Source organism: Heloderma suspectum, chromosome 6, assembly GCF_057233095.1.
Source record: "Heloderma suspectum isolate Gila_16-S chromosome 6, 16-S_ref, whole genome shotgun sequence".
NCBI classification, from domain to species: Eukaryota; Metazoa; Chordata; class Lepidosauria; order Squamata; family Helodermatidae; genus Heloderma; species Heloderma suspectum.
Genome location: NC_139463.1, coordinates 77,268,618 through 77,294,952, shown reverse-complemented (window position 1 = coordinate 77,294,952; position 26,335 = coordinate 77,268,618). Strand labels below are relative to the sequence as shown.

The following is a 26,335-nucleotide window of genomic DNA, read 5'->3' as shown; positions in this document are numbered from 1 at the left end:
TTCATGACCCTTGTGGTTCTAGTAAAAGACAAAATAGATCCAGCAAGACTGAAGGCTGCCCGTACCTGACACAGAGGGGAGATTACTGCTTGAATGATGTGAAACAGCACCAGGGGTGAGAGGATGGTGGAAAGTGAGTGAGGTCTCATTTCACCAACTCTGGGAGATCTTTTAAACTGCTCTCCAAAATGCCAATATTTATTTAGGGCGCAATCCTATGGGGATAGGCAGCCGCCTTTGAACTCGGAGGTGACTGCCTATGCAATGCAGGGAAGGAGAAACACAGAGGGGATTGATCCCTCCACACTTCTTCTGCCCTGCATTTGCAGCTAGACAGCCGATATCAGCTGTCTAGCCACGGGAAGGCAGAGCAGGGGAAGAGGCTGCCGGACGACACGTAGGATGTGTTGTACTGGCATTTCCGCCCTCCCCACCCTGGAACGCCCCCGGGAACACCCTGATTTGGCCACTCCATGCTCCTCTTCCAAGCATGGAGCTTGGGGATGTTCTGTGCTGCCTAGGAGGCAGCGCGGAAGGGGTCGGTTCTCCAGGAACCAACCTCGGAGTGGGGGCTCCAAGGTTGGTTCTCGGAAAACCAGATATCCTATGGATGTCTAGCCGTTGACCAGCAGCCATAGGATTGCTCACTTAGTGTATTTATTTTTCTAATTTATGTACCACTTAACATTTAAAAAAATGGTTTATAGCATGAAGCACAATAATCCGTAAAAGAATATAAAAGTTCACTATAAAATATACAATGACCAAAAAGATAGCTAGAGTCATACTTCATGGAAAGCCTGTCTAAACAAATAGGTTTTAGCTTCTGTGCCTCACCTCTTGGTCATAAACTACATTTGGGGGCAGGGGGGAGGGAAGAGTTAAATACTCACAAGGAACTTGACCCAGGTTGTTGCTGTTGGAGTAGGGTTTATCACTGTTGGCGAAGAGAACAAAAGCCACCTTTTCAAGGTAATCAGCTGGTAACTTTTGTAGATAAATCTCTGGAACATAGGATGCCAATGTTTGCTAAGGCGGAAATAGCTGTGAAAATAAATAGGAAGGTTTTGCATTTGCTTCCTACCCCTGTGTGCAATTTAAATATGTACGCTATCAAAAATTGTTTGCTGCTAAGGCTTCTGTCTTATTGAGTGCCTATAAGAAACCTGTAATTCTATATAAGAGGTTGGGGACTGCCTGTTGCACCATTTTTTCCCAGATGTGAGTTTCTAAACATCTTCCTAAACATCTTTTGCCTTCCAGTGCACCCCCCCGCCCCATTATACAAATAATCTGTGCCACAGGCAGAGGTGCTCATGTACAGTTGTGTGCGGCCTACTTCTGTATGTGAGGCTCAGTAGATTGGCATATTAACCCAACACTGCCCGTAGAAGAGAGTGTACAAGACGAGACCTATCATTAGGCAGAGTGAGGCAACTGCCTCAGGCAGCCAATTTTGGGTGTCACGAAAGTGCAGCAAATTACTTCTCTCTTTCTTGGGACTGTTTAGCATGGAAAAAAGGTGAGTGAGGGGAGACATGATAAAGGTACAAAATCATGCATGGTGTGGAGAATGTAGATAGGGAGACATTTTTCTCCCTCTCTCATAATACTAGAATCCAGTGGGGTCATCCATGAAGCTGATTGGTGGGAGATTCAGGACAGATAAAAGAAAGGGCTTCTTCACACAATGCATAGTTAAACTATGGAATTCACTACCACAGGATGTAGTGATGGCCACCACTTTGGATGGCTTCAAAAGGGGGTTAGATAAACTCCTGGAGGAGAAAGCTATCAAGGGCTACTAGTCCTGATGGTTCTATGCTACCTCCAGTATCAGACGTAGTATGCCTATGTATATCCGTTGCTGAGGAATACATGGAGGATGCTGTTTCATTTATGTCCTGCTTTAAAAGCCTTAAACAGTTTGGGACCAAGTTACTTGAAGAACCGCCTTCACCCATATCAGCCTGCCCGCACTTTAAGATCAGAAAGAGAAGTCCTTCTCATTTGCCCACCCATGAGAGCAGTTTGATGGGTGACCACACATGAGAGGGCCTTCTCTGCAGTGGGCCAACACCTTTGGAACAAGTTGCAATCAGAGGTCCCTGAGCCCCATTCATGTTTCGGATCACTGCTTGCTCTGCTTGAACAGGAAAAATTCCTTAATTGAGCTATGTTCAAATGTAAAATTTGTGCAATTTTTTTCCATAGACTGGGGCTGATTTGGTCTATGGGGGAAATTTGTGCACATTAAGAAAGTTGTGCAAATCTATTTAAAATATCCTGCTACATTTTGCATTGTTTCTGAAGGTCAGACGAAGAAGTTCCTAAACCATGAAATGGTGGAGGCATGGCTGAACGTAAAAATGCGTGAGATTTCTGTTTCAGCCCCATGAACTGGAATTTTTAAATAGCTTTGTTAACTGTTTATGTTTAGTCTACATGATTCAGGCTAGGCCAGAAGATATCTGATTATACATATATTCGTTTACTTTCTTTCATTTTTCTTCTCTTTTTTATTTTTCTTTAAATTCTCTTTTTCAAAAATAGATATGATATGCTGTATTTAAATATATTGTGTGAGGGTGTATTGTGCACACTCATTTATATATCTAGTATAAAATATATCACTGACTGTTGTAAGGTTGCTTTCAAGCTTTATTATTATATAATATTATAATTTCATCTTTTTAAAAAAATTATTATTATTATTATCATCATCATTACTATAAGGTGACTCAGTAAGATTTTTGGTTGGTTTAATTGTTACGCTTTATTATTACTATTATATTTTAGCTTAAGGGCAATATATGTTTACTGGGAATGAATTGTAGGCCTGCTTTCTTGTTATAAGACTGATGATATGATATTGAAATGTAAGGTTGATTATTAAATTGTAATACCGTTAGTGATATAGGTATAGTTTTTAAAATAGAATGGCATCTGAAGCCCATGGGTATTGGAGTTTAAATTTAACCCTTTAAAAGAGGAGAGGGAAGAAAAGAGAGGAAAAAGGAAAATTCCTTTTTTCTTTCCTTTTTTTCTTTCTTTACTTTACTTTACTTTACTTTTCCTTTCTTTTTCTTTTTGTTATTGTTGTGTCTTCATAAGAATATTGCATTGTTGGTAAACTGTAGTTATTGATCAGGTTGTTGGAATTGTTTATTTCATATATAAAGGCAAAATAAATAAAAAGTATTTTTTAAAAAAGAAAGTTATGCAAATCAAACTGGTAAAGTTGTGCAAATCAAATGCAAGCCCATATTCAGCAAATTACAAATATTTTAGATGGACATGTGCTCACACTCACAATTGCATTCAGGCCTTCAAACAAGATATGCTTGCATGTTTTGCAAACAAAACCCAAATTCTCATGCATCCATATATGTAACAGAACCACAAGGTACTAAAAGAGTTTCATTCCTTCACAAAATGCACAGGATTGTACTAGATCCATGCCCTAATATCTACTTCTTGGTAGAGGGTAGCACTCCAGCATAGAGTCAGCAAAGCCACACATGAGTTGGAGTTGTCAGAGCTGAATGAGCCTCAGATTTTAGAAGTGGTTGTTTCCAGTAGCAGCTAGAAACACACATTATGCTCACAAAATGTAACCTCTATTTACTAGTATTTAATAAAGATTAAATACTAGTTGGCTCCAGGGAGTACACAAATGGGTTTAGTTCCAAATTTAGTCATACTTTGAGTAGACCCATTGAAATCAGTGGGGCTTAGGTTAGACATGCCTGACTTAAGTCCCATTGATTTCAATGGGTCTACATGAACTATGATTAAATCTGGATCCAACCCAATGTTTTGAAGGAATTCATCCATCAAAACCCTGCTAGTTAATGTGAACTGAGAAGCCGTTAACCAACTCTCAGTGAGATGTTCCACCTTTCTTTTTAATAGACACAAACTATAAAATGCAAGCAAAGACACATGTTTTTAAACCCAGGCAATATTTAATCATTGCAACTATAGCAAGTGCATAGTTTGCTCAGAAACCACTTTTTAAACAATGTGGTATGACCTCAGCTTCCTTCCTCGTTCTCACAAGCCTGACACATTGCCCTGCAAACCACAAAATACTTGCTTTGTAGTCCTGTGCAAATGTAGTGGAGTATTCCATTCCCTAGGATTAGTCAGTGTGGACTAAACAGCTTGGTGAGACTGTTTACCACATTCTGAAGTGTCTGCAGTTTATGTCAATTATAGGACTTGAATCTCTACCAAAGTACATCATGCCATGCAGAGAGATGTCAGATGAGACTCACATTTGCACAGTCTCACTAATGGTTTCAGAAAAGGTAAAGCCGCTCTTACAAAACCATAACCAGGGAGCTGGGGGGAGGAGGTGATCACCCAGCTGCATACAGTTTTAGCTATCCTGTTCTTTCGATGATGTACACAATTGTTTGGGCATGCAGCTCATTTGGAACTCCCCTGATCCATAAACAGGGAAATACTATAAAATAAATAGGCATCATTTTATCTGTAAAACCCCATGAAAAGAGTCATTAAAGCCCATGAATATACAGTTTCCCAAAGACATTCCTATGTCTTATAACTCACAGCTATCCTTAAGTGTTTTTAATAGAAGATATTGTCATGTGTTCCTCATTTTAAGGTGCATTGTGTCTGCCTGACCATATTTTATTTTATTTTATTTTATTTCATTTCATTTATTACATTTATATCCCACTTTATCTCCAAGGACCTCAAGGTGGCATATATCTATATGGTTCTTCCCTTACTCATTTTGTCCTCAAAACAACCCTGTGAGGTAGGTTTACGGTTGAGAGATAGGGTGCTTCTAGCACCAAGTTAAAAATCCATGATCAGCTATGATGTTCACTGGGTGACCTGATCCAAGTGAACTTCATAGCTGAGCATGGATTTTTAACTTGGTGCTAGAAGCAGCTGGAGTAGCTGCCAATTAGTTTCCAGGCACAATTAAAACGGCTAGTTTCAGCATCTAACCCCCTAAATGGCTTGGCTTCAAGAGACCTTAAAGAACACTTCCTTCTGTATGAAATATCATGTGCACAAGGTTCCTTGCTCGTCAGACAAGGTCCTCGGGATGTGTTTATTTTGTTTATCCTTTCTCTCCACACCATTTTCCCAAGCTGAGTTCTCCTCCACCCCTATCACCTGCCATATGCCCTATAGGGCAAAATGTACCAGTACCATTAAAAACATCCTCTCAGCACGCACGCACACACAGAGAGAGCTGCATTCACCACTTAAAAGCAAAAAAACTTTGGGAGAATACTATCACATCTTGTCAAGTTTCATCTTTAATTTTCCTAGATTGTACTGAGATTGCTCTACTGTTTTTATTGGTTATTATAGCTAGATTCTTGGGGTTGTATCATCTTCTAGGTTTTATATGATATAGTTATATTTTTATGGGACATTCTATAGACTGTTTTAATATGATTCTATAGTTTGCCTAAGGACTCCTTTGGAGGGATATGGTGGAATAAAAATCTCAATCAAGTTGTGACCTGATTCTCATATTCATTTATGACAGCCTTCCCCCACTGGGTGCCCGCCAGGTGTTTTGGACTGCAACTCCAATCAGCATGGCTAATCATCAGGAATTATGGGAGTTGCAGTCCAAAAATCTGGAGGACACTAGGTTGGCAAAGACTCGTTGATGACATGGTAAGGTCCCTGAAAAGATGCTCTTCCCCAGCATGTGTACATCTCTGTGCGTGTGAGAAAGAGAGATCAACTTTCTTTTTGAATATATACCTTTGAAGAAATGCCATGTATGTAATGATTTATGTGGTGTAATGTTCTGTAAATAGTTTGGGGTTCATCATATGGAGCTTTTATCCTGCTAATAAGATGGCTGTCTCTCAGAAGTTTGCAGGCTCTTTAGATGATGCTGTTACCCTCCAGGGTATCTCCCGCCATTTCCCCCAGCCTATCTGGTGTTTTCCCCAAATGCAAAAAATGTGGTATCTTTTCCAGCCCATGAACAGAAGCGCCATGACCTCCCTGTGAAATTTTCCAATAGCAGAAGAAATCACTGTGTCTGCCTGCTGTGGATGTTTGTTTTCAGTTGTTGGGGCACGGTCAGGATGAGATTTGACAGGAGCGAGAGCAAGAATCGCCTGCTGATTGCATCTCCTGCCTCTGCATTTCTCAGTTGGAGGGAGAAGAGGATAAAATGCCTCCCTGCAATGAAGGGAGGCACATCTGATCCCCCACCCCACCAAGCTCAGAAGCAATGTCCTCTGTTGTTTCAGAGCACCCTATTAAGTTCAATGGGGCTTACTCCCAAGTAAGTGTGCCGAGGGTTGCAGACTTACAGGGTGACCTTATGTCTACTCAGAAGTAAGTCCCATTGCGTTCAATGTGGTTTACTCCCACATAAGTGTGCCAAGGGTTGCAGACTTACAGCACAATCTTACATTTTATGTCTACTCAGAAGTAAGTCAGAGGTTTCCTGGGGGCTGCAAGAAAACAATTCAGCAGAAGTTAAGCTACAAAAACAAGACTCTCCCTCCCCACTTTGCACACATGCCAGGGAGGGAGGGAGGCACTCCCTCAGTTCAAACCACATGGCTGCCCATAAAGAAGCCCTTCCTAATCCCACAAAGAAACTGAAAGCAGGACGCTCCGGAAAAGATGTGGGTTTTTGCGGGGGTTTTGCTTAATGTAGAAACACCCTCTGTGTGACCTTTGAGAGGCTATAATGTATCTGTGTAGATCTGAGGCCTAATCTTGTTGCTGTGATGAAGACCCGGTTTAGTAGTAGCTGCTTAGTGATGTTCTGAAGGATGGGGGGGCGGGGAGAGGATCACTTAGAATATTTATAGATGGAGCCTGGATCAGGTAAATTCAATTTTGATTGGCTGTGGATTCTAGCTATGTGGAAAAGAGCGGTTGGGAAAGGAGTTGACAGTTGAGGATTTAGTGAGTCATTTTGTAGAGAGAGAGGGAGAAGGTCTGCTGGTTGGTGTGCTGTTTTTAAGGAGGACTAGGAGAAAGCTGAGGAGAAAGTCAATAGCTTAAGGTCTGAATATTAAGCTATTCCTTCTCTAAGGGATAACCATATGTGGCTGGTGAAGATCAGGAGCAAGGAGCAGGTGGCTGTGTTATTCCAGGAGGCTGCCCTAAGATCTTGCTAGAAGAATGTTATGCAAGCAGGCATTAAAACCTAGATAAATGGTCCAAGCAGCCAGGGCCCCATCTATATGGCACCGCTTTGACCCCCCACCCCGTCGCAACTGCACAGCAATTTGGCTTCAAATCACCATGCCCTGCGATACACTCGCAATGTACTTTGCACTTCTCTAAGAGACTCACTGTGCCCTTTTTTTGCCATTATACTGAAATGTGCAGTTGTGCAGTCCCATGAGTGTGGGGGTGCGACACTTCAGTGGCTGTTTTTATATTTGAGGGGCTCTGCTGTGTCTTTCTGACCCTGTTTTAGGTTTTTTAAAAAAGGGTGTTTTGTGCTCTTTCATTTCCGCGCCATCAGTTTGTCAGTTCCCCAGCCTGAGACTCTCACGATGGTTCACACTCACAAGCGTGAGTGCCACATGCCTAGCCATCACTCCGAAATGGTGCCCAGAATGATGTTGTTCCTCCCCCAAGACCCTCCCGAGCCCTTGGGTACTAAGTCCAAAAGCAACCATTGCGAAGATATGAAGCTGCAAAAATGTGTGAAAGTGTGATTAAATATGAAAACGCCCCTCTGTAACTGCGCAGCTGCGAAGGGATGGGGGAAGTAAAGAGGCATCACAGAGTGACGCAAGCACTACACACGCCTACAACATGCCCACTGCAGAATGCAAAGTCGGTTTGAGGAAGGGACAGATGGCTCACAAGCGCAGGGAAACCCGTAGCAAATGAAAAACATTGGAGCAAAATGACTCCTTGGAACTCCGCATTCTCTGGGCGAAAACCACGGATGGCTGCGAAGTGGTGATTATGTCATCTATCACGAGGGATCAGCCGCCCAGCAGTAAAAGCCGGGTGTAGATGGGCCCCAGAAATACAACAGCAGGAGCTTTGGGAGTCAGAGGAAGACTGTACCCAAGAGCTGGACCTGGCTGTGAGTGTATTTGGCTGGGGTGGAGTTTTAGGGAATTTGGCCTGAGGTAAAAAGTCATTAAGGGGCTTGTAGTAGTAACAATGTTTCTTGAGCCCTTAAGAATTGTCAGTAAGCAGTCTTTTGAAACCCCCAAAGTAAATATTAGTAATCCCTTATGTGCAAAATATTCCTTTAATTAAATTAACTTGTTTAACAGTTAATCTTGTCTCTAGTGTCTGGTACCCTTATCACACCTAAGCCTCTTATACCAAACTATTAGGAGTTTTTAAAGTATTCCCAGAGAATTGGTGGCAGCAGAAAAAGGTCAGCTTGTGGAACTCTTGAGTTATAGTGGCAGAGAGTTCCTTAGACCCTGAACTATAGGCATTTCCTCAAAACAAGAAACCTCATGGGTGGGATTTCCCAGTGAAGGAGCTGTTTCCCCCATAAGTGATAGCAGCACTGGGACAGAAAATCCCCCATAGTCCCCTGAAGCCTAGTTATAGAACTAGATCACTTACATAACTGAACTTTGTATTTGTGTGGCATTATTTCCTACATAATGCAGGCTGCATAACTGAACATTTGCCAGGGCATGATAAATGCCAAAGGTGTTGAGATCTGGCACTGATCACTTCTTGGATGATTTTCCATTTCCCATCTTCCTCCACGGTCTCTCAAGTGCTGTCACAGAAACACAAAGTCCAGTTATGCAAGTTGTGAAGGAAGAGCCCTTAGTTTGCACTACTCAGAAGCAAGTCCCATTCAGTTCAATAGGTTTTACTTACAGGAAAGGGTAGAGAAAGTGTAGATAGGATTGCAGCCTAAGTAACTGGTGGCTCCAATTTTGGTGGGGCTGAGAATCCATTCTGGGCTTCAGTCAGAACCAGCCCGAACTCTAAAGGAGCTATCCAAGGTGCTGAAACCAATCCCCAAAATAGGTTCAGTACCTTCAGTAGCCTCAACTGCACCTACCTGAAATACCCTTACCTGAGTCAACCCCGGATCCCCTCCACCCAGACATTTACCACATTCAAGGAATATGCAGGGTGGGCATCACAGAGGCAGGCTCCACTCCGGCCTATAGACATTCATTGTAAGCACTGAAGAGGCTTCCCTGTGTACAAATTTATACATATTGGGAAGTCTTTTTTAGGCACGCTGAAAAAAGGGGAGTGGAGCCTGTTGACACTATGCCCCCCCCCCACAACTTTATTGACTGAAGTGTTTTTATTATATGACTAAAGGGCCTTTATTGACTAAACAGTGCCTAAAAAAAAGATTAGCAAAGCCATATGTAGTTGGGCATATTGACGTTTCTGGTAAGGGCACACCAGAGCTTCCTATTTGCGTTCATAGCTGTGGTTCAGTTTGTGGTCTGATTTTCCCTGAAAATTCTGGTGACATCATTTGGTGCGGTGGGGCGCCTTTGCTCTGATCCACTTTGATAGAGCTGTGGAAACAGTTTCCCTTAGAAATGAAAGGAGCGACACAGCCAGTTTCTGGACGAAAAAGAGAGAGGGGTTTAAAAATACAGCTTTGATTATTTTAAACTGGTTGAACCACCACAGTGGCGAAATGGGGAAACAGCGGTTTTTATTAAAGTTCAGATGATGTTTGTTGCTGGGGTTAGCTGTACTGATGGTGGAACTTTATGGCAATTGAGCTTTATCCCTGGGCTGGCATTGGCCCATGGGGTTCCAAGAGGGTTTTGACAGTTGAAGAGGAGAAAGATAGTTGGGACAGTTGGGAGCTGAAGTGGGGAGTTGGGCAAGAAGCTGAGGGAAAAAGGGCGTTCACTATCTCTGTGTGTGGTGGTTTTACTGTTTTACTCAGCTTTGGAAGAACATGAACTGTTCGTTACTTTATTAAGAAAGAAAGAAAGAAAGAAAGAAAGAAAGAAAGAAAGAAAGAATTGTTATTGATCCAGTCTGGAGGTCAGCACCCATATGAACTGAAGCTGGCAGTTTATACAGCATCACCATAGTTGCCCTGGTATATTTGAGGGTGATGGAAGAGAAATGCTTCAGACGCTGGCAGTGGGCTGGTAATTTCAGCATCAGACTTATCACTTCCACAGGGCGAGCCTTCATACAAGGAACAGTGGGAATTGCTTTGGGAACATGCTGGTTTATCTGAATTCCTTGGCAGAATCCTGCAGTTCCAGAGGTGTTTTGGTGAAGCCATGGCAGTTCAATTCATGTAAAATGTGGAACAGTATTAGTCGCCACTAGGTGGCAGTGCAAAAGAAGAAAAAAGGCAAACGGACTTTTACAGTATTGTAAAATGGATTCGGCAGTTCCTTGCAGAACAGCTTGTAGTGGCTTGAAACAAACTGGATGTTTGGGAATTATATTGCGCATATTTACAATCACCACTGGGACTTTCCCTTTTGCTTTCCTGAAGAGAAGATAGGGTTTAATAGTGTTCATCAATGTGGAAAGCTGTAGAGTGATTATATTGCTGGGTTGTTGAAGTGTTGCATTTTTGTTACTATAGCTATATTTTGGATAAGGACTGTGGTGCAGAACCAAGGACACTGGTGTCATGACCATGGGGTCCAGCAGTGACCTCAACATGGATTCAGAGGCCGAAGTACCAGTGGTGCCAACAGAGGAGGCTCCGGGCCCAAGCACCATTGCAGAACCAGAGATGCGCAAGCCCGGACCAACATCTGCAGCCCCTGAGTTTAGCTCCAGCACTGGGCCAGCACACCCTTCTCCAAAAGCTCCACATTACATAGAACCAATGCATCAGCACCATGCCCGGCATGGACTCTTGTAGCATGCTAGGCTCCAGGCAGGCAGAGGCGTGTCCCTTTAAAGCTTCCTTTTCATGAGAAGGGGTGGAGTTTGGGAGGGAGCCCACCGGACTGAAGCATAAAAGGCTTCAGTCTAGGCTCAAACCTTGTCTGTGGAAATTACTCACTAGGAGCTCTCCTGGGCATTGCAGCAGCTGGCCTGCCTTGGCCTGAGCCCCGTGAGCTCCTCTTCCGGGCAGAACATGACGCGACTGGTGAGGACCACCTGGGATCCAAAAAGGGTGTGGACAGAGGCTGAACCATGATGGCAGTCTGCAGAAACACTTTATTTCTAGCTGTAGCATAGAAGGAAGCAAGGACAAGGAAGACAAACACTGGTCACCTCCCAGCAGCAAATAGCAGGAATCACAGTCACTGAGCATGGCTTGGTTTGTCATCTGGAAAGAGAAGAACACTGAATAACCTCATGTTTGACTGGGATCCTCAAACAAGGGAAGAGCCAACCAGCCTCTTCCTTGTTATGCAGGCTTCCCCAACTTGGCACCCTCCAGATGTGTTGGACTACAACTCCCCTCACTGCAGCCAGCATGGACAATCCATTGTTAAGAATCATTCCCAGATGCCATAGGATTGTGCACTATCTTTCTGCAACAGCAAATGAAAGAAACTACTCTTCAAGAATAGTCACCAAAGATATGTTTGAAAAACACAGAGGAAGATTGGAAGAGCAGAACAGAAGTGAGCACAATTTTAAAAAGTAGGGTACGAAGATTTGGACCACCAATCAATCATCTTTGAGAAAAAGGAACTGATTCTATTGCATCACTTGGAAAATTTTCCCCCAATAACTTGCCCTTCCTGCCCATGCACCTGGTCCAATCTCTACCCTAGTGCACCAACAAGCTTTGCCTACTCCTTCTCTCTCCAGTTTTCTTACCTGAGGGATCACAATATGTCCATTTGGGATCCACATCATAGTTGCTGGTGAGGGAGCACCACAGCTTCCCATTGGATGTCCCATCCTTTGTACAAGATGAGTAAGATTTGCCTCTGTAGATGAAAGGAAAGAGGCACGGCCCCTTTGGATTAGAATCTAACCCTGGAAGAAGTGTGGGGAAAGAGTGAGAAAGACTGAGAGATTCGTAATACTTATGACAGCAATACTTCCTTAATACTGTCAAATACTCTTGCTGTTCCAAAAGCCTATATTCTCTGTTCTATTCTCCTTTAAGACTTCAAGAGTTGCAACTGGAGGCAGAACGTTGGGTATCTTGGCTTGCAAGCCAAGAACATTACTCCATGGTGGGGTGGGGGAGTGAGGAAAAGATACAGAGAGAGAGAGAGAGAGAGAGAGAGACCTGGTTCACATGATCACCATAGCCTACCATGGCTTATTAGTAGGGATGCTAGAGAAATCCTCCACAGACCCAAATGAGGTCAGATTCCTGGGAATCCAACCTGCAGAGTCCGCAGTGGACCAGCTCTCCCTACAGGCATGTGCTCCAGTGATCCCGTGGCTTCCCACCCCCACCCCCCTTTAAACAGGGCAAGATACGCCAACTGCATCCTCAATTACTGTTTCTTGTGCAATTTATGGCCATAATTAGTGTATTTTATGCCATTTGCAGCCGTAAAGTGCTTCGTTATACATAAATTGCAGCTGCAATTTACATGTAACGAAGCACTTTACAGCCACAAATAATGTAAAATATGCTAATTGCGGCTGCAATTTATGCAGTATTGGTCCTTGACAGAGTTACGTTATAAATGTTCTGCTGCTATGTGAACTGCCGTAAGCCAGTCTTTCCCAACCTGGTGCCCTCCAGATGTACTGGACTACAATACCCAGCACCCCCAGCCAGCATCTCCCAACCAGTTCAGGGCATGGCTGGCTGGGAGATGCTGGGAATTGTAGTCCAACACCTGTGGAGGGGATCAAGTTGGGGAAGGCCACAACCGACTTGCAATGTTCAACTGGGCAGAAATGGAGGCATGCCATAGCATTAAGTGATATATTCCAGATGCAGAAAAGAAATGAGACCTGAATTGGCTGGAAGTGTAATCTGAGCCTACCAAGCCCATTGTTTCTCACACACCACCCACACAGTCAAGACCAGAGAGTGCCCTGGTCTACAGCCCTGACTGATGTCTGAGCACTGGCTGCTAGTGTGACAGCCTCCATTTATCTTACTTGTGTCAGCACAGTAACTCCACATCTTGTCCCTGTCATACGTCCTTGTTGTGGCACACCAGAATCTCCCATCTTTCGAGTTCTCATCAGTGCAGGTGTAAAACATCTGGTTCTTGTAGATGAAGGGGAACACACAAGGCTGCCCATCTGAGTTTCCTTCATATTCTGCAGAGTTGTGGAGCAGAAAAATCAGGAGGGATAGACCTTAGCCATAGTGAGTCAAAAAGGAAAGAGAACATAACTGTTGCGTTCTGTCTCCTGTCTGTCAAACCAGGAAGCCCAGCAAGGGACAGCCATGCGGGTGATCTGCAAGAAACACATCCACTTTTGCAGCAGAAGGCTGTATGTCTGGTTGGGCCTGCATAATCTGGTCAGGGACCAGAACAATCCTGGGCCTATTTGGACTAGTAACCAGGGACTATTCTCGGTGCAGTTGCACTTGATCCTTTTCCTCCAATCCAAGTTTTCCCTGCCCTGGCTTTTCCCAGTAAATTGCACTAATCAAGAATTGAGTTTTTGGAAGTGCTGCCAAGTGTTGGGTGGTCCTGGATCCAGGTCTGGATTGCCCTTGACGGTCAGGCGATGCTAGCAGGAGGAAGGCGACAAGCAGTTCAGTGTGGCTCCTGCACTATGGTGCTCAGGAAACATGTGTCGCTGTGCTTCTTCAGCCCTCACTCACTGGGAAGGGTGGGCATGCACCCCTAGAACTGGGCACTGAGATTGGGCTCAGCACAGCCATTGCTACCCAGGGTCCTCCCCCACCACTGTCTCATGTTGGCCACACTAGTGATCGGTGCTTAAAGCCACCTACATCATCCTCTGCCTTGGCATCTTCCCACTTACACAATAGAAAGAGTCCCGCTGGGTTGGACCAAAAGTTTTATTTTATTCTGCTAGATTTTATTCTAATTGTACTTTTATGTTGTCGTTTTAAGCGTTCATATTTTATATTGTTTTATGCTGTGCTTTGTGGTTTAATTTTTGTGAACCACCCAGAGAGCTTCGGCTATTGGGCAGCATTAGGGATGGTGCAAGCACCTGATCGGGTCCGGGAATCCGGTGCGCGCACACACACACCCCGCCCCAAGCTGCATCCACCGAGCCTCCTGCCCTGCCCCTGCCCCCACGCATCAAACTACCCGCACTCACTCTGGGCCTGCCCGGTGATCTCTGCACCCACTATTTTGCAAAAAAAAAAAAAAAAATGGCTGGCGCAGATATACGCATATTTATTGTTCCTCAAAATGGTGCTGTGAATGGCCGATAGATACAAGGTTACAGGCATAAATGGGCCTGTATATCAGCTATTCACAGCACTATTATGCAGAAGAACAAATGTGCATATATCTGCACCCACCACTTTTTTTTTTTGCAAACTGGCAGGTGCAGAGATGGCCAGATGGGCCTAGGGTGAGTACAGGCGGCTCACACAAGCGGGGGCAGGGGCTTAGTGGGCACCCAAAGAACCCAGACCGGAGCGGGTGGGCTGTCCATCCCCAGGCAGTATAGAAATGAAAGAAATGAAATGAAAGGTGTAGTCCTTCAATTTATTTACCACTCAGACTCCTCTGCGTTCAAGTCTACATAAGGCCAGAGCAGGTGATGTTCATGGAAATGTAAACCCAAATGCTTCTACTTGTGCTCTACGTAGGCCTGCACTTCTCTTTTGATTTGCGACAGAGGTGTTGGTGTTAGACCTCTTTCAGCCATAGGGCTGAATTCAATTTCAGAGAAGCTCTCAGGCGCCACATTCCAGTGGTGGGTGGGGCCAAAGGCAAAATGGGCAGAGCTAAAGGCAAAGGAGTGGGGTGAGAATACCAAAATTATCAGCATATTGTAGTTTAAAGCTCCTACTGCCAGGAACTAAGCCTCAGGAGAGGCATTCGACCTTTGAGAATGGGTGGTGGGAGCCAGGGAATCACCAATTGGTGGTCAGGGCAAAGGGGGTGGGGTCATCTGGTGAACCCCAGGTGGGCTGGATTGAGACACTAGGTGGGCCAGATTTGACCCATGGGCCTGAGATTCAACACCCCTGGTGTAAACCCTTGCCAACATCAAGACATGCCTACCTTGAAGGGCGCATGCCTTCCATTTACTATCTTCATCGTAGTTGGCAGTTGTGGCACACCATAGTTGGTCATCAGTGGATCCCTTCTTGGTGCATGCAGAGTAGGGTATCCCTCCAAAAATGAAGGGGAAGATGCAAGGGAGGGGTTCTGAGAAGGAAATAAAGGGTTGGCAGAAAATTAGGGCAAGCTACACTTATTTATTTATGTGTATTCCACTCTTCTACTAAAATTACCCAGAGCAGCATGCAGCATAACTATAAAACCATATAATATAACCAATAAATCTACAAGGACAACTAACAAGGAACATATAATATAGCCAGCACTTAAAAATGAAACAAATACAGCAACCTAACTGCAGAAAAGATTAGAAAATGTTGCGCATTAAAACTGGCAGCAGTAAAACTAGGCATTATATATTAAAAACCCATTAAAAAGTGTCTTCTGTTTCTGCTGAAGGAGTCTGACAGATTTTGATTGGGAGAGCATTCAAAAAAGCCCTGGTTGTCATGCTTACTGGACAATTATTCTTAGATGTCCCTGAAGTCAAGGCCTTTGACATTGTTCTTAATACCTGGGCAAGCCTAATTTGGAGCAAATGATCCATAGAAAACGTATTGGGATAAGCAATGATTGGGGGTCCAGTAAGATAAAGAGTTATTTGCCTAGGAACATAAGAAGCTGGTTTCTAGCAAGTCAGATTATTTGCCCGTCTAATCCACTATTACTTACCCTGATTGGCAGTAGCACCCACAGTTTCAGGCAGAGGATTTCTTACAACACCTTCTACCTGTTTCTCTTAACAGGATAAGCCAGGGATCAAACCTGGGACCTTGTGCATGCAAAGAATGTTCTCTACAGCTAAGCTGTGATTCCTCCTCCAAGGATGAAATGCTAGTTATTTTTAAGGACCAGACCCCAGATGGATTCAAAGGACTAATATGGGTCAATAGACATACAAATCTGCTCCACCACCACTCACAAGTTGGTCACATCTGAGCACTCAAGTCATCTTTAACTTTCTTTGTTCTTCTACAGCTTTCCTACCTGAGGGATCACAGAATGTCCGCCTGAGATCCACATCATAGTTACTGGTGAGAGAGCACCAGAGCTTCCCTTTGGCTGCCTCATCTGTTGCACAAGATGAGTAGGACTTGCCATTATAGATGAAAGGGAAGACACATGGTCCCTTTGGATCTGTATTTAGTCCTGAAAAGGAGAGCATATGAACATATGGAACTGCCTTCTGCTGAGGTAGCAGTGGTGAGTATGAACTAACTAGAAAGTATTTACTAAAAATCCACAAAGACAGAATACGACCATCTCTACAGCAGCCTAACATCCTGCATTTAAAGTGGGGCTTTCTGCTTCTGTTTTAAATGCAGGATTACGCCAGACTCCCTTTGCACATGCTTCCTCCCCCCCCCTTTCCCCCTTCCTTTCCCCCCATATCCGAGTCTTCCATTATACAGCTGCTAAATGGTGCTGTGGTCTAGTTCCACTTATTGTGGGTTTTCCTCTTTTCACAGAGGGAATTCAAGCGGAACTCAAGCACGGTAATTTGATAGCTCATTATCTCTGAACTTATAAAAAATGGAATAAAGGTCATTTAGCGTGGGAGGTGCCCTGGAGGTTAACAACATCATCGTAAGGACCTTCAAACTTCCATGAAAAACCAATCTCAATAGCAGGATAAAAGCTCTGTGTGAAGAAGCCCTACTTCTCAGGATGCTAGAATAATTGCTTTATTCTTAAGAAAGCCCATCTCATTTTGGCCCAGATATTTCTGAGGGGAGGGAAGCTTCTTTGGAGGATTCTTTAAAAGAGCCTCCAGAGAACTCCAGAAGATATGTCTCACATATTCAATAACTGGTAAGTATTCCATCTGGAGAGCCACAAGTTCACCATCCCTACATTGTGGGCATAGACCTACACAGTGGTGGCTGATGCCCATTGGTGCTGGTGGGGTGAAGGACAGGGCAGATGCTCAATATTCTACCGAGATTGCCGGAGGAGTACAGGAGAAGACCACATATGGCACTTTGAAGCAGTGGAGCATAGGTACTTGGTTGTGGGGGGATCTCTCTGCCACAAGTGGATAGGGGACAGGAAAGGGGTCACTGCCCCAAATACAGAGATGCCTCTGGACCTACATCAAAGTTGGCTTCATAATGATTTGGTAGCTTCAGTCTCCATGACATGGTCATTTCCTTCAATTCTGAGTATGGGACTTGTCACCTAAAATTCTAGCAGACTTAACATTTCTATATTGGACAACCCTTTTTGTCAGTTTCCATCTACAGCCAGCTAATGTATCTACATAACCCTACCAGTTGACTTCTGAATCAACCTCCCTTTTAACAGCCCTTCCCAACAGCAGACTCCTGTTATCCTACTTGTGTCAGCACAGTAGCTCCACTTCTTGTCCTTATCATAGCTCCCTGTCGAGGCACACCAGAATCTCCCATTCCTAGCAGGTTCATTCTTAGCAGGTTCATTGGTGCAGGTGTAGAATGTCTGTTTTTCATAGATGAAGGGGAAGACACAGGCCTGGCCTTTGGAGCTGCCTTCATATTCTAAAGATGGGGGAACACAAAATCAAGATGATACATAATGAGTATAAGAAGAGTCCTGCTGGATAAGACCAAATGTCTGTCTAGTCCATTATCCTGTTTCCCACAGTGGCCAATCTGAGGTCTCTAGGAATCCCAAAGCAGGACAGGAGGACAATAGCCCTTCCCTGCTCTTGTTCCCCAGCAACTGGTATTCAGAGGCATAATGCCTCTTATCCTGGAGGTAGCATATAGCTAGCAGGACTAGTAGCCATTGATCTTAGAGGAGATCTTGGGTGAGACTTGTGTAAAAGGGAAGACAGTTTGAAAGCTCAGCATTCAAAGACTGAAGAAGAGCAGAATAGCAGATAGGAGTCATGCCACTTTTATCTACCAAAGCCTTGTATTTTAGTTAGATCTGCCCCCTACTTTTGATTTTTATAATCAACAGTTAACTGTCAATGGAACAGATGTTTTTGTTGACACATAAACTTGTTGATGGGCTAGGGAGGATCCCCACGTAGACAGCTGTAGAGCTCATGGAAAATACACACACATACACACACACACCCTTCTGCCTCCCAAGCTGGTGGAGGGAACACATACATGCCATCCTGAACGCACTGGAGGATGGACAGGATGCAGATGTGATTCATTCATCTACTTCCACCCCACATACACACACCACCAGCAAATCTATCCGTATCTCATTTCCTTCTTGATTGTCCTATGACATTCCCCAATCCAATCTTCAATATTCATTCCACAGTCTACATCCACCCTTTTGTTGTTCTGGCCAACTATACATTCTAGATCATTCTTCCCCAACCTGGTAACCTCCAGTTGTTTTAGAATACAATTCTCATCATCCTTGACCATTTCCCATGCTGTCTGGGGCTCATGGTAGTCCAAAACCATACTGGGCAGGGGGGTGGCGGACCAGGTTGGGGAAGGCTGTTTTAGATGGTAACTCCTACTAGTAGTGTCCATCTCACATTAACCTCCTGTACAGTGCTGTGACACATTAGTTGCATTAAATATTTTGTAGTGGTGTACAAACACAGCAGAATAGGGGTAACAATAACTCTTGTGGAATTTGGAAGAGAGAGTTGGTGCCCAGGTAGGGAGTTTCTGAGCACATTCTTGCCACTACCACATGTTCTACCTTGAAGAGGACATACCTTGAATGGAACATGCCTTCCATTTACTGTCTTTGTCATAGTTAGCGGTTGTGGCACACCACAGTTGGCCATCAGCTGCTCCCTCTTTGGTGCATGCAGAGTAGGATTTCCCCTTGTAAATGAAGGGAAAGATGCAGGGCCGGGGGTCTGAGGAGGAAGCACAGGAGAAAGGGTAGAAGAAATTCAAGACAAGCTCTAATAAAGGGGATTGATGGAAATTGTATGGTGAGGTGACTGAGGACTGAGGGCTTCTCCACATGGGGCTTTTATCCTGCGATTCACTCATGGATTTTGCGGGTCCTTTACATGATGTCCAGTGCCTCTCTCGTACTTTCCAACTATTTCCATGGCTTAAATTGAAACAGAAATAATCTAGTAACAAAAAGACCTGTTTTCAATTTCTCTGTGAAAAGAGGAAATCCCTCAATAAGAGGAAATAGACCACAGCACCATCTAGTGGCTGCATAAATGAAGCATATAGAATTTGCAGATACAGGAGGAAAATGTGTGTGGTGGGGGGGAGTGAAGTGCATGTAAAGGGTGATCTTAATCCCGGAAATAATCTGGAAACCATATCCTAGTAAAATCGCAAGACAAAAAGCTTCTGTGTGGAGAAGCCCTGAAGGTCCAGGTGCAAATTTGTTCTGTTGAGCAAACCTTAAAAGCAGATGACCAAACTCTACAACCATCCAAAAGCATTACCAAAACACACCCTGCATGTACATCCTACACAAGTGCAGAGTGCATACATGTAGGTTCCTACATAAAGAATAAACTCGCAATATATTAATCCATTGCGTTACCACATATAAATGGATACGAAGATGTGCAACATACAGATTTCATGACTAGTTGTTGTAGCTATGAACCATAGCATGGGAAAATGTGATTGAAGTATGGATGCTGAAGTCATCATACCTAGAAGACATTGCTTAAACAATTGTTATAATTCTTGAGACTTCAAGGGCTGGCTTCTAACCAACCAATGCCCCTCCCCACCCCCACAAGTTGGTTTCTGGAGTGCTATAATTCTGAACATGCTAGCCAAAGAATGAAAGATATTCCTAGTTTGTCATGCTAGATAACCATGTCCCAACATCTGCCTTTCCCACCCATATACCACCTATTCCAAAGCACATCCAAGGAGGAGTAGAGTTTCACTCTTTTTGTTTCCTACCTGAAAGGTCACAGTACACCCACTTGGGTTCTACATCATAGTTGCTTGTGAGGGAACACCAGAGCTTCCCAGTGGATTCTCCATCTGTTCTGCAAGATGAGTAGGACTTGCCATTGTAGATGAAAGGGAAGACACATGGCCCTTGAGAATTTGCAGCTAGTTCTAGATGAAGATGACAAAATGAGAGAGGGGGGGTATTTCTTATGTGAGGCCAGGTCTACACCTTGTCATCACAATCCCATCATGATAACGCTATTTCCATCTTGTGCATTTATACCTCGTAGGACACACAATGACATTTGTTGTGGTATTTTGGATAATGTGGAATAAAAAGCAGGAAATAACAATACAATAGCAGTATACAGAATGTGAAATGTGCCCCAACAGTTATCAGTACACTTCAATACCGTTATAAAGCAGTAGTCTAGACCTGCCCCAGGCATGCTCCTTGATCCACCCAGAGAACATTAGTTATTGGGTGGATTAGAAATGAAATAAATACATAAAATATAAAATTGATCCAGCTACTCAAGGCTGACCTACACATGCAGGCAGCCCTCTTCATCTCTATGACATGATCACTCATTTTCTAATCTCTTATTTTTGTTAACTAACTTGGAAAAATTCATATTGAAGCTTCATATACATTTTTTTTGAAATAAATAAATAATCTCATAGGAAGCAACCATACACTCACACCATTGCTCTATCTGGCCCCAAATGCTCTGCTCTTGACTAGCAGAGACTTTACCAGTACTTGCCCCCCTGTGCCAGGAATATGACCTAGGGTTTTAGACATGCAAATCATGTGCCACCTCCAACATTCTCCATGGCACTTTTTCTGCACTGCACAGCCCATTATACCAATATCTATTTACACCCGCTCATGAACCCAGCTTAACTCCTCACTCCCCTTGCAACGTTCCAAGAATATGCCTGGCCATCCCAACTTCATTTTTTAATCTAAGTCCCCTTAAATTTCCTACTGGTGTCAGCACAGTAGCTCCACTTCATGTCCTTATCGTAGTTCCCTGTTGTGGCACACCAGAACCTTCCATGCTGAGCATCTTCACTGGTGCAGGTATAGAACGTTCGATTCTTGTAGATGAAGGGGAAGGTGCAGGTTTGCTCACCAGAATTACCTCCATACTCTAGACACACAGAGAGTTCGAGGTTATATGGGTATGTGCTAGTAGCAACGTGCTTCATTCCTTCAGACAGGTTTTGATATAAACACTTTTCGGTGATCCCTTGGAAGGTTGCCTATGTTTCAAACACACTCAGGGCAGAACTACATATTGCGAAGCAAACATGAAATTCCCAGCCCTGTGTTCGCTTCATAACTACAGTTGTGTCAACTATTTACCTGTTTCCTTATAGGGACTAAACTAGAGTTTCTATTTTATGAATAGAAAATGTGAAATATTTTCATCAACCCCTCCCCCTTTACATATTGAGATTGTATACCTTTTTTCAAGTGCCATTTCCTCCAACCCACCTCTGCTACCATTTCAACATATATATTTTTCGATCACTAGTGTTTGTTTTTCTCCTTCATAAAGGCCCTATTCAGGTGTTCCAATTACTTAAGGGATGAGGCAGAGTTGGGATGAGCCCACTAACTCCACCCATTATCCATGGCTGTCCTTGTCACTCTCCATAAGTTGGAGGCAAATTGTGGAGGCTCCTTACACAATTTAGAGCCCTGAAAATTCAGGGTTGTAAATTGCTCAGGGAGCCTACATCAGTAGAAAAGGCTCCCTGCAGCTGCTGTTTCCCTCCAATTTATGAAAGGCCATATGAACAGTGAGACGTAGAGCTAGTATGCCAGTCCACACTCTCCTTCACCTCATAAACACCTGAATAGGGCTAGAATAGATGTGCAAAACCTAAGGCCTGGGGGCCAAATCTTGTCCTTCTGGGATCCCCCAATGGCCATGGCCCTTTTCCCTGGCCCTACCCACTTTTCATTGACCATCTATTATTTGGTAGTTTCCTGGCTCTAAAAGGTTGACATGGTACTCCTAAAGCTTAGATACTGGTAGGTAGAGGTTTATGCTAAAATATGCTGACAGTTTGGGTATGTTGGCCCCACTCGGTTTTGCCTTCAGCCCTACCTACTGCTGGAACCTAGCCCCTGAGAGTTCCTCTGAAATTGAATTTGGCTGTTGGGTTGAAAGAAGTTCAGCAATATATGAGAGTGTATTCCCAGTGAGATTCTGCACATCTCACCATAAAGGGCACAAGGCTTCCATTCTTTATCCTTGTCAAAGTTAGTGCTTGTGGCACACCAGAGCTTCATATCGGCAGCACCATCCTTGGTGCAAGAGGAGTAGGATTTCTGATTGTAAATAAATGGGAAGACACAGGGATGAGGAGGGACTGGAATGAAAAGAGAAGACAAGGTTATAAGAACAGGACATACCATCTACTAAGAAGAAACTATGTGGAGATAAGAATATTGATTGATTTGATTTGTACCATGCCTTTCTACCAAAAATGGCACTCAAGGCCATTTTTATTACAGTCATTAATCAAACTTGATAAAAACAGTAATAAGCAAAATACATGAAAACACAATTAAGAACGATTAAAAATAATTAACAATTAAAAAATCTCCATTTAGTTTGAACTACTGTTAAAGGTCATCATATTATTTGACCTAGTTGTGTAGAAGCTCAATGTGGTTGCTCACAGCTGAGGAAATGAGACTGCGCATACCCAGAAGTACTCTTGTTTCAAATCAGCCTTCAGACACAGAGAAGAGTTATAGCTAAACTACAGTCCAAGAGACCAAGCTGGGTACATCTCCACTGCAAACTTACCCAGCCACACATTCTAAACTACAGTCCCCAAGCTTCCCTGGGTCAAAGGCATGGTTTTAAAACCAGATTTACAACTATATGGGTTAGACATATGCTATTTCTACACTAGAAAATATGTATTTAAAACCATTTAAGTAACCATCATAGTTCCCTCTCAAGGAACTCTATACATTTTTATGAAGGTGTTGAGATTTGATAGTCATTCTTATCTAACTGACAAAACTACCATTTGCAGAGATTTTGCCGACAAAATAGATTGATGCCTGTTATTTATTCGTTTCTGTCATGTGTGTAAGTTGTGTGTGTGTGTGTGTGCGCGTGCATATTTATGTGGAGGGGAGGGATTGGGCACAAACTTGGAGCTTTTCTACATGAGGCATTTATTGTGCGCTCGTGATTCCTTAATCACAGTTGTTTACTGGCTCTTTAGATGATGTTGTGATTCTCCAGTTTCACTTCTGTTTTTTCAGAATGCTTTCTCAGGTTTTTTTAGAATGGGGAAAACGGGGCATTATTTTCTAATGGGGAAAATGTAGGGATGTACGAAAGGGACTTGCCTTGTCCCGCAGCTTTTTTCGTGGTGGGGGGGAGGCGCTTCGCTTCTCCCCCCGAAGTTCAGGCAAGGGGGGGGAGGCGTCCCACCTCGCCCGGCCGAAATTCAGGCTGCGGGGGGAGGCGCCCCGCCTCGCCCGGCCGAAATTCAGGCCAGGGAGAAGCGCCCCGTCTCCCCGGCCGCGAAACAAAAAGTGAAAAAAAAACCAACAAAAAACCCCATGATAAGCTACATAATGATTAACGTAGCTTATCACGGCTAGATTTCCAAAGTCAGCCGTGGTAGGCTACGTTAATTGTCACGTAGCCTATCACGGGTGACTTTGGGGAAAAAAAAAAAAAGCGCGTACGCAAATGGCAGCGGCCCATGGGCGCCGCCATTTGCGTTCCTTATTTTGGCACGTCTAGTCTACATAAAGATTTACGTAGACTATGGCGAAAATAAGGGCAACGCTATTTGCGTTGCCCTTATTTTCGCTGTAGTCTACGTAAATGTTTACGTAGACTACCCGGGCCCAAATAAGGAACGCAAATGGCGGCGCCCATGGGCGCCGCCATTTGCGTATGCGCTTTTTTTTTTTCCAAAGTCACCCGTGATAGGCTACGTGACGATTAACGTAGCCTACCACGGCTGACTTTGGAAATCTAGCCGTGATAGGCTACGTTAATCGTTACGTAGCCTATCATGGGGTTGTTGTTGTTGTTTTACTTTATTTTGTAATGGCGGCGGCAGCCGGTCGGAAGACCGGCCGCTGCCCCCACCCCTGCCGAACCGCCGCCAGGACCCGCCGCCGAGAGGGACATTCGCAGGAGGTAAGTCACATCCTGGGGGGGTGGGGGGCAGAGAATTTCACCGCCAATTTCGGGGGGCCGAATGCTTTGGCATTCGGCCTCACCATGATTCGTGGAGAAATTCTCAGAAATACTCCACCATCCCTAGGAAAATGCCACAGTTTCTCTTTGTGTGTTTGGGCTATTGTGCTATAGCACAGCTCCACCTAGAGGTTATGTAGCAGAAAAGCAGGAAAAGAAAATCTCTTTGTGTAGAGCCTGTATCTAAATTCTGTGACAAAACTGAAAGTAGATACAGGAATTAACAGCCTTGTGTAGAAATGCTCTTGGAGAGCAATCCTGCGATCCCTGGAGAGTATCCCAGGGACCACAGGATTTATCAGAGTCCCCTTCCTGAAGCCGTAGACACTCTTATGACTTTGGGAGGGGAATTACACAATCAGATCCCTCCCCCTCTCCTGCCCCCTTACAGCCGCCCTGGAAAGAACCGCGCTGGCTGCTTTCTGAGATTGCAAAAGTGGCCTTGGAGGACTTTGTAGAGGTCAGAAAGGGGACATTCTGGTGGGCAGGAAGGGGAGAGGCAAGTCCAGGATATGAGAAATCCTACAGCCTCTCCAGCCCCAGCACTATCCCAACCAGGCTGCTTCCACTAGATAGGCTCAGAGGTCTGTCTAAAGGAAAAGCGGGGGGGAGGAGGGAGAGGTGAAAATCACCTCTGTTGTTCCTCCCCCCTGCTGGCAGCAGGCTGGCAGGGCACTGCATAGTCGGAAGCCTCCGAGATCAGAGGCATCTGTCTAGTGGGCAGCTATCTGGTAGCATTGCACCCTTAGTCATACTTAGAGGAGACTCATTGAAATCAATGGGACTTAAGACATGACTAAGTATGAATGCAACCAACTGTATTTTAACATATTTAAAAACAAATATCAAGTATATTTTAATAATCAGCTTAACTACATCTGTAGTGTAGACATGTCCGGTAGTTCCACGGCCCAAGATTTATAAATTCTAATTGAAATTAAACCACCAATGTCTGTTCTTTTAGTATTCTGGTTGTAAATATTCTCATGTCACAGAAACCTAGCTGGGTGATTTGCTATGTTCCTTGCAACATAGTTCCTTGCGAGAGGGAGAAAGGCGGGGTATAAATGCAATAAATAAATAAATAAAATAAATGTTCTTCCATAGTTGAAGGTGGATGGGTACAGTCAACTCTATATGCCATAGCCTTATAGAATGAAAGAAAGAGCAGCTTGGAAATGGACTAACCATAATCAAGACATTATTGTTCATCGACGAGGATTTAAGGTCTGCTTCATATATGCCACATTTGAAAAATATGTTATTATTTATCATTTATATAGCACCTTAAATTTACTAAGCACTGTACACAGATTAAAAACAAGACAATCCCTGCCCACAGATGTACCATCTGAGGGCCAAATTAAATGTGACACTAAATGTGTCATTGTCAATCATGTCAGGAGATTTTGTTTATTTAACAGTAAATATGGAGGAGGCCAAATTTTACTGGGGCAGCAGTGTGTGGGGATGGGAAGTTTATCCTTCCTTCCCAGCCACATTCCCTGTGACAATTGGTTCCTAATGCTGGAATTCGTGAGAGGGGACAAAAGCTCCCATTGGTGCCAATGGGAGCTTTTTTCCCCCCCATTACTAATTGCAGTGTGGGGGACAATTTAGTGGGGAACATGGCTGGGGAGGGAAAGTTAAAACTTCCTGTGAAGGTTTGAGGCCTATAGAGACAAAGGGGAAAATGGTCAGGCTTGGATTTTTTTGTTGGGAGGGGGTAACCCTGAGAGGAGTAGTTTCATTTCTCCAGTTGGGTTTCAGTTTCATTTCTCCACTTAAGTTTCATTTTTTCATGTTGAGGCGGTACTTTCAGTTTTGAGGGACGACGGTATATAAAGAGAGGGAGACAGCCAGTAAGTGCAAAGGCAGCCTGAGCCTGAAGTGAGAGCAGAATCTGAGGAGTGAGCAGGGAGAAGCAGCCTAGAAAAGTCTAAGGACAGCTAGGGTAAAAGACATTGTGTTTTGCAACTTTTATTTTCTCTTCACTCAGCTCTGTTGTGTAAATACCTTTAGTTGTGATTTGTTTGCTTTAAATCTACTAGTAAACTGTTGTGGTTAAACCCTGTGTCTCCTGTGTCAGTCACTCCAC

General features: G+C 43.9%; 1 protein-coding gene across 1 annotated transcript; it reads right to left on the bottom strand.

Moving 5' to 3' along the window:
- Positions 1-11,696: 11,696 nt before the first annotated feature.
- LOC146341272 (uncharacterized) lies at positions 11,697-22,304 on the bottom strand. Its single transcript, XM_084805103.1, has 9 exons — positions 22,220-22,304; positions 20,974-21,138; positions 19,988-20,149; positions 18,811-18,957; positions 17,474-17,653; positions 16,125-16,286; positions 15,078-15,224; positions 13,009-13,173; positions 11,697-11,916 (listed from the first exon to the last, which is right to left on the bottom strand). The coding sequence occupies exons 1-9, from the start codon at positions 22,287-22,289 to the stop codon at positions 11,705-11,707; spliced, it is 1,410 nt and encodes a 469-aa protein (XP_084661229.1). The 5' UTR covers positions 22,290-22,304; the 3' UTR covers positions 11,697-11,704.
- Positions 22,305-26,335: the final 4,031 nt, after the last annotated feature.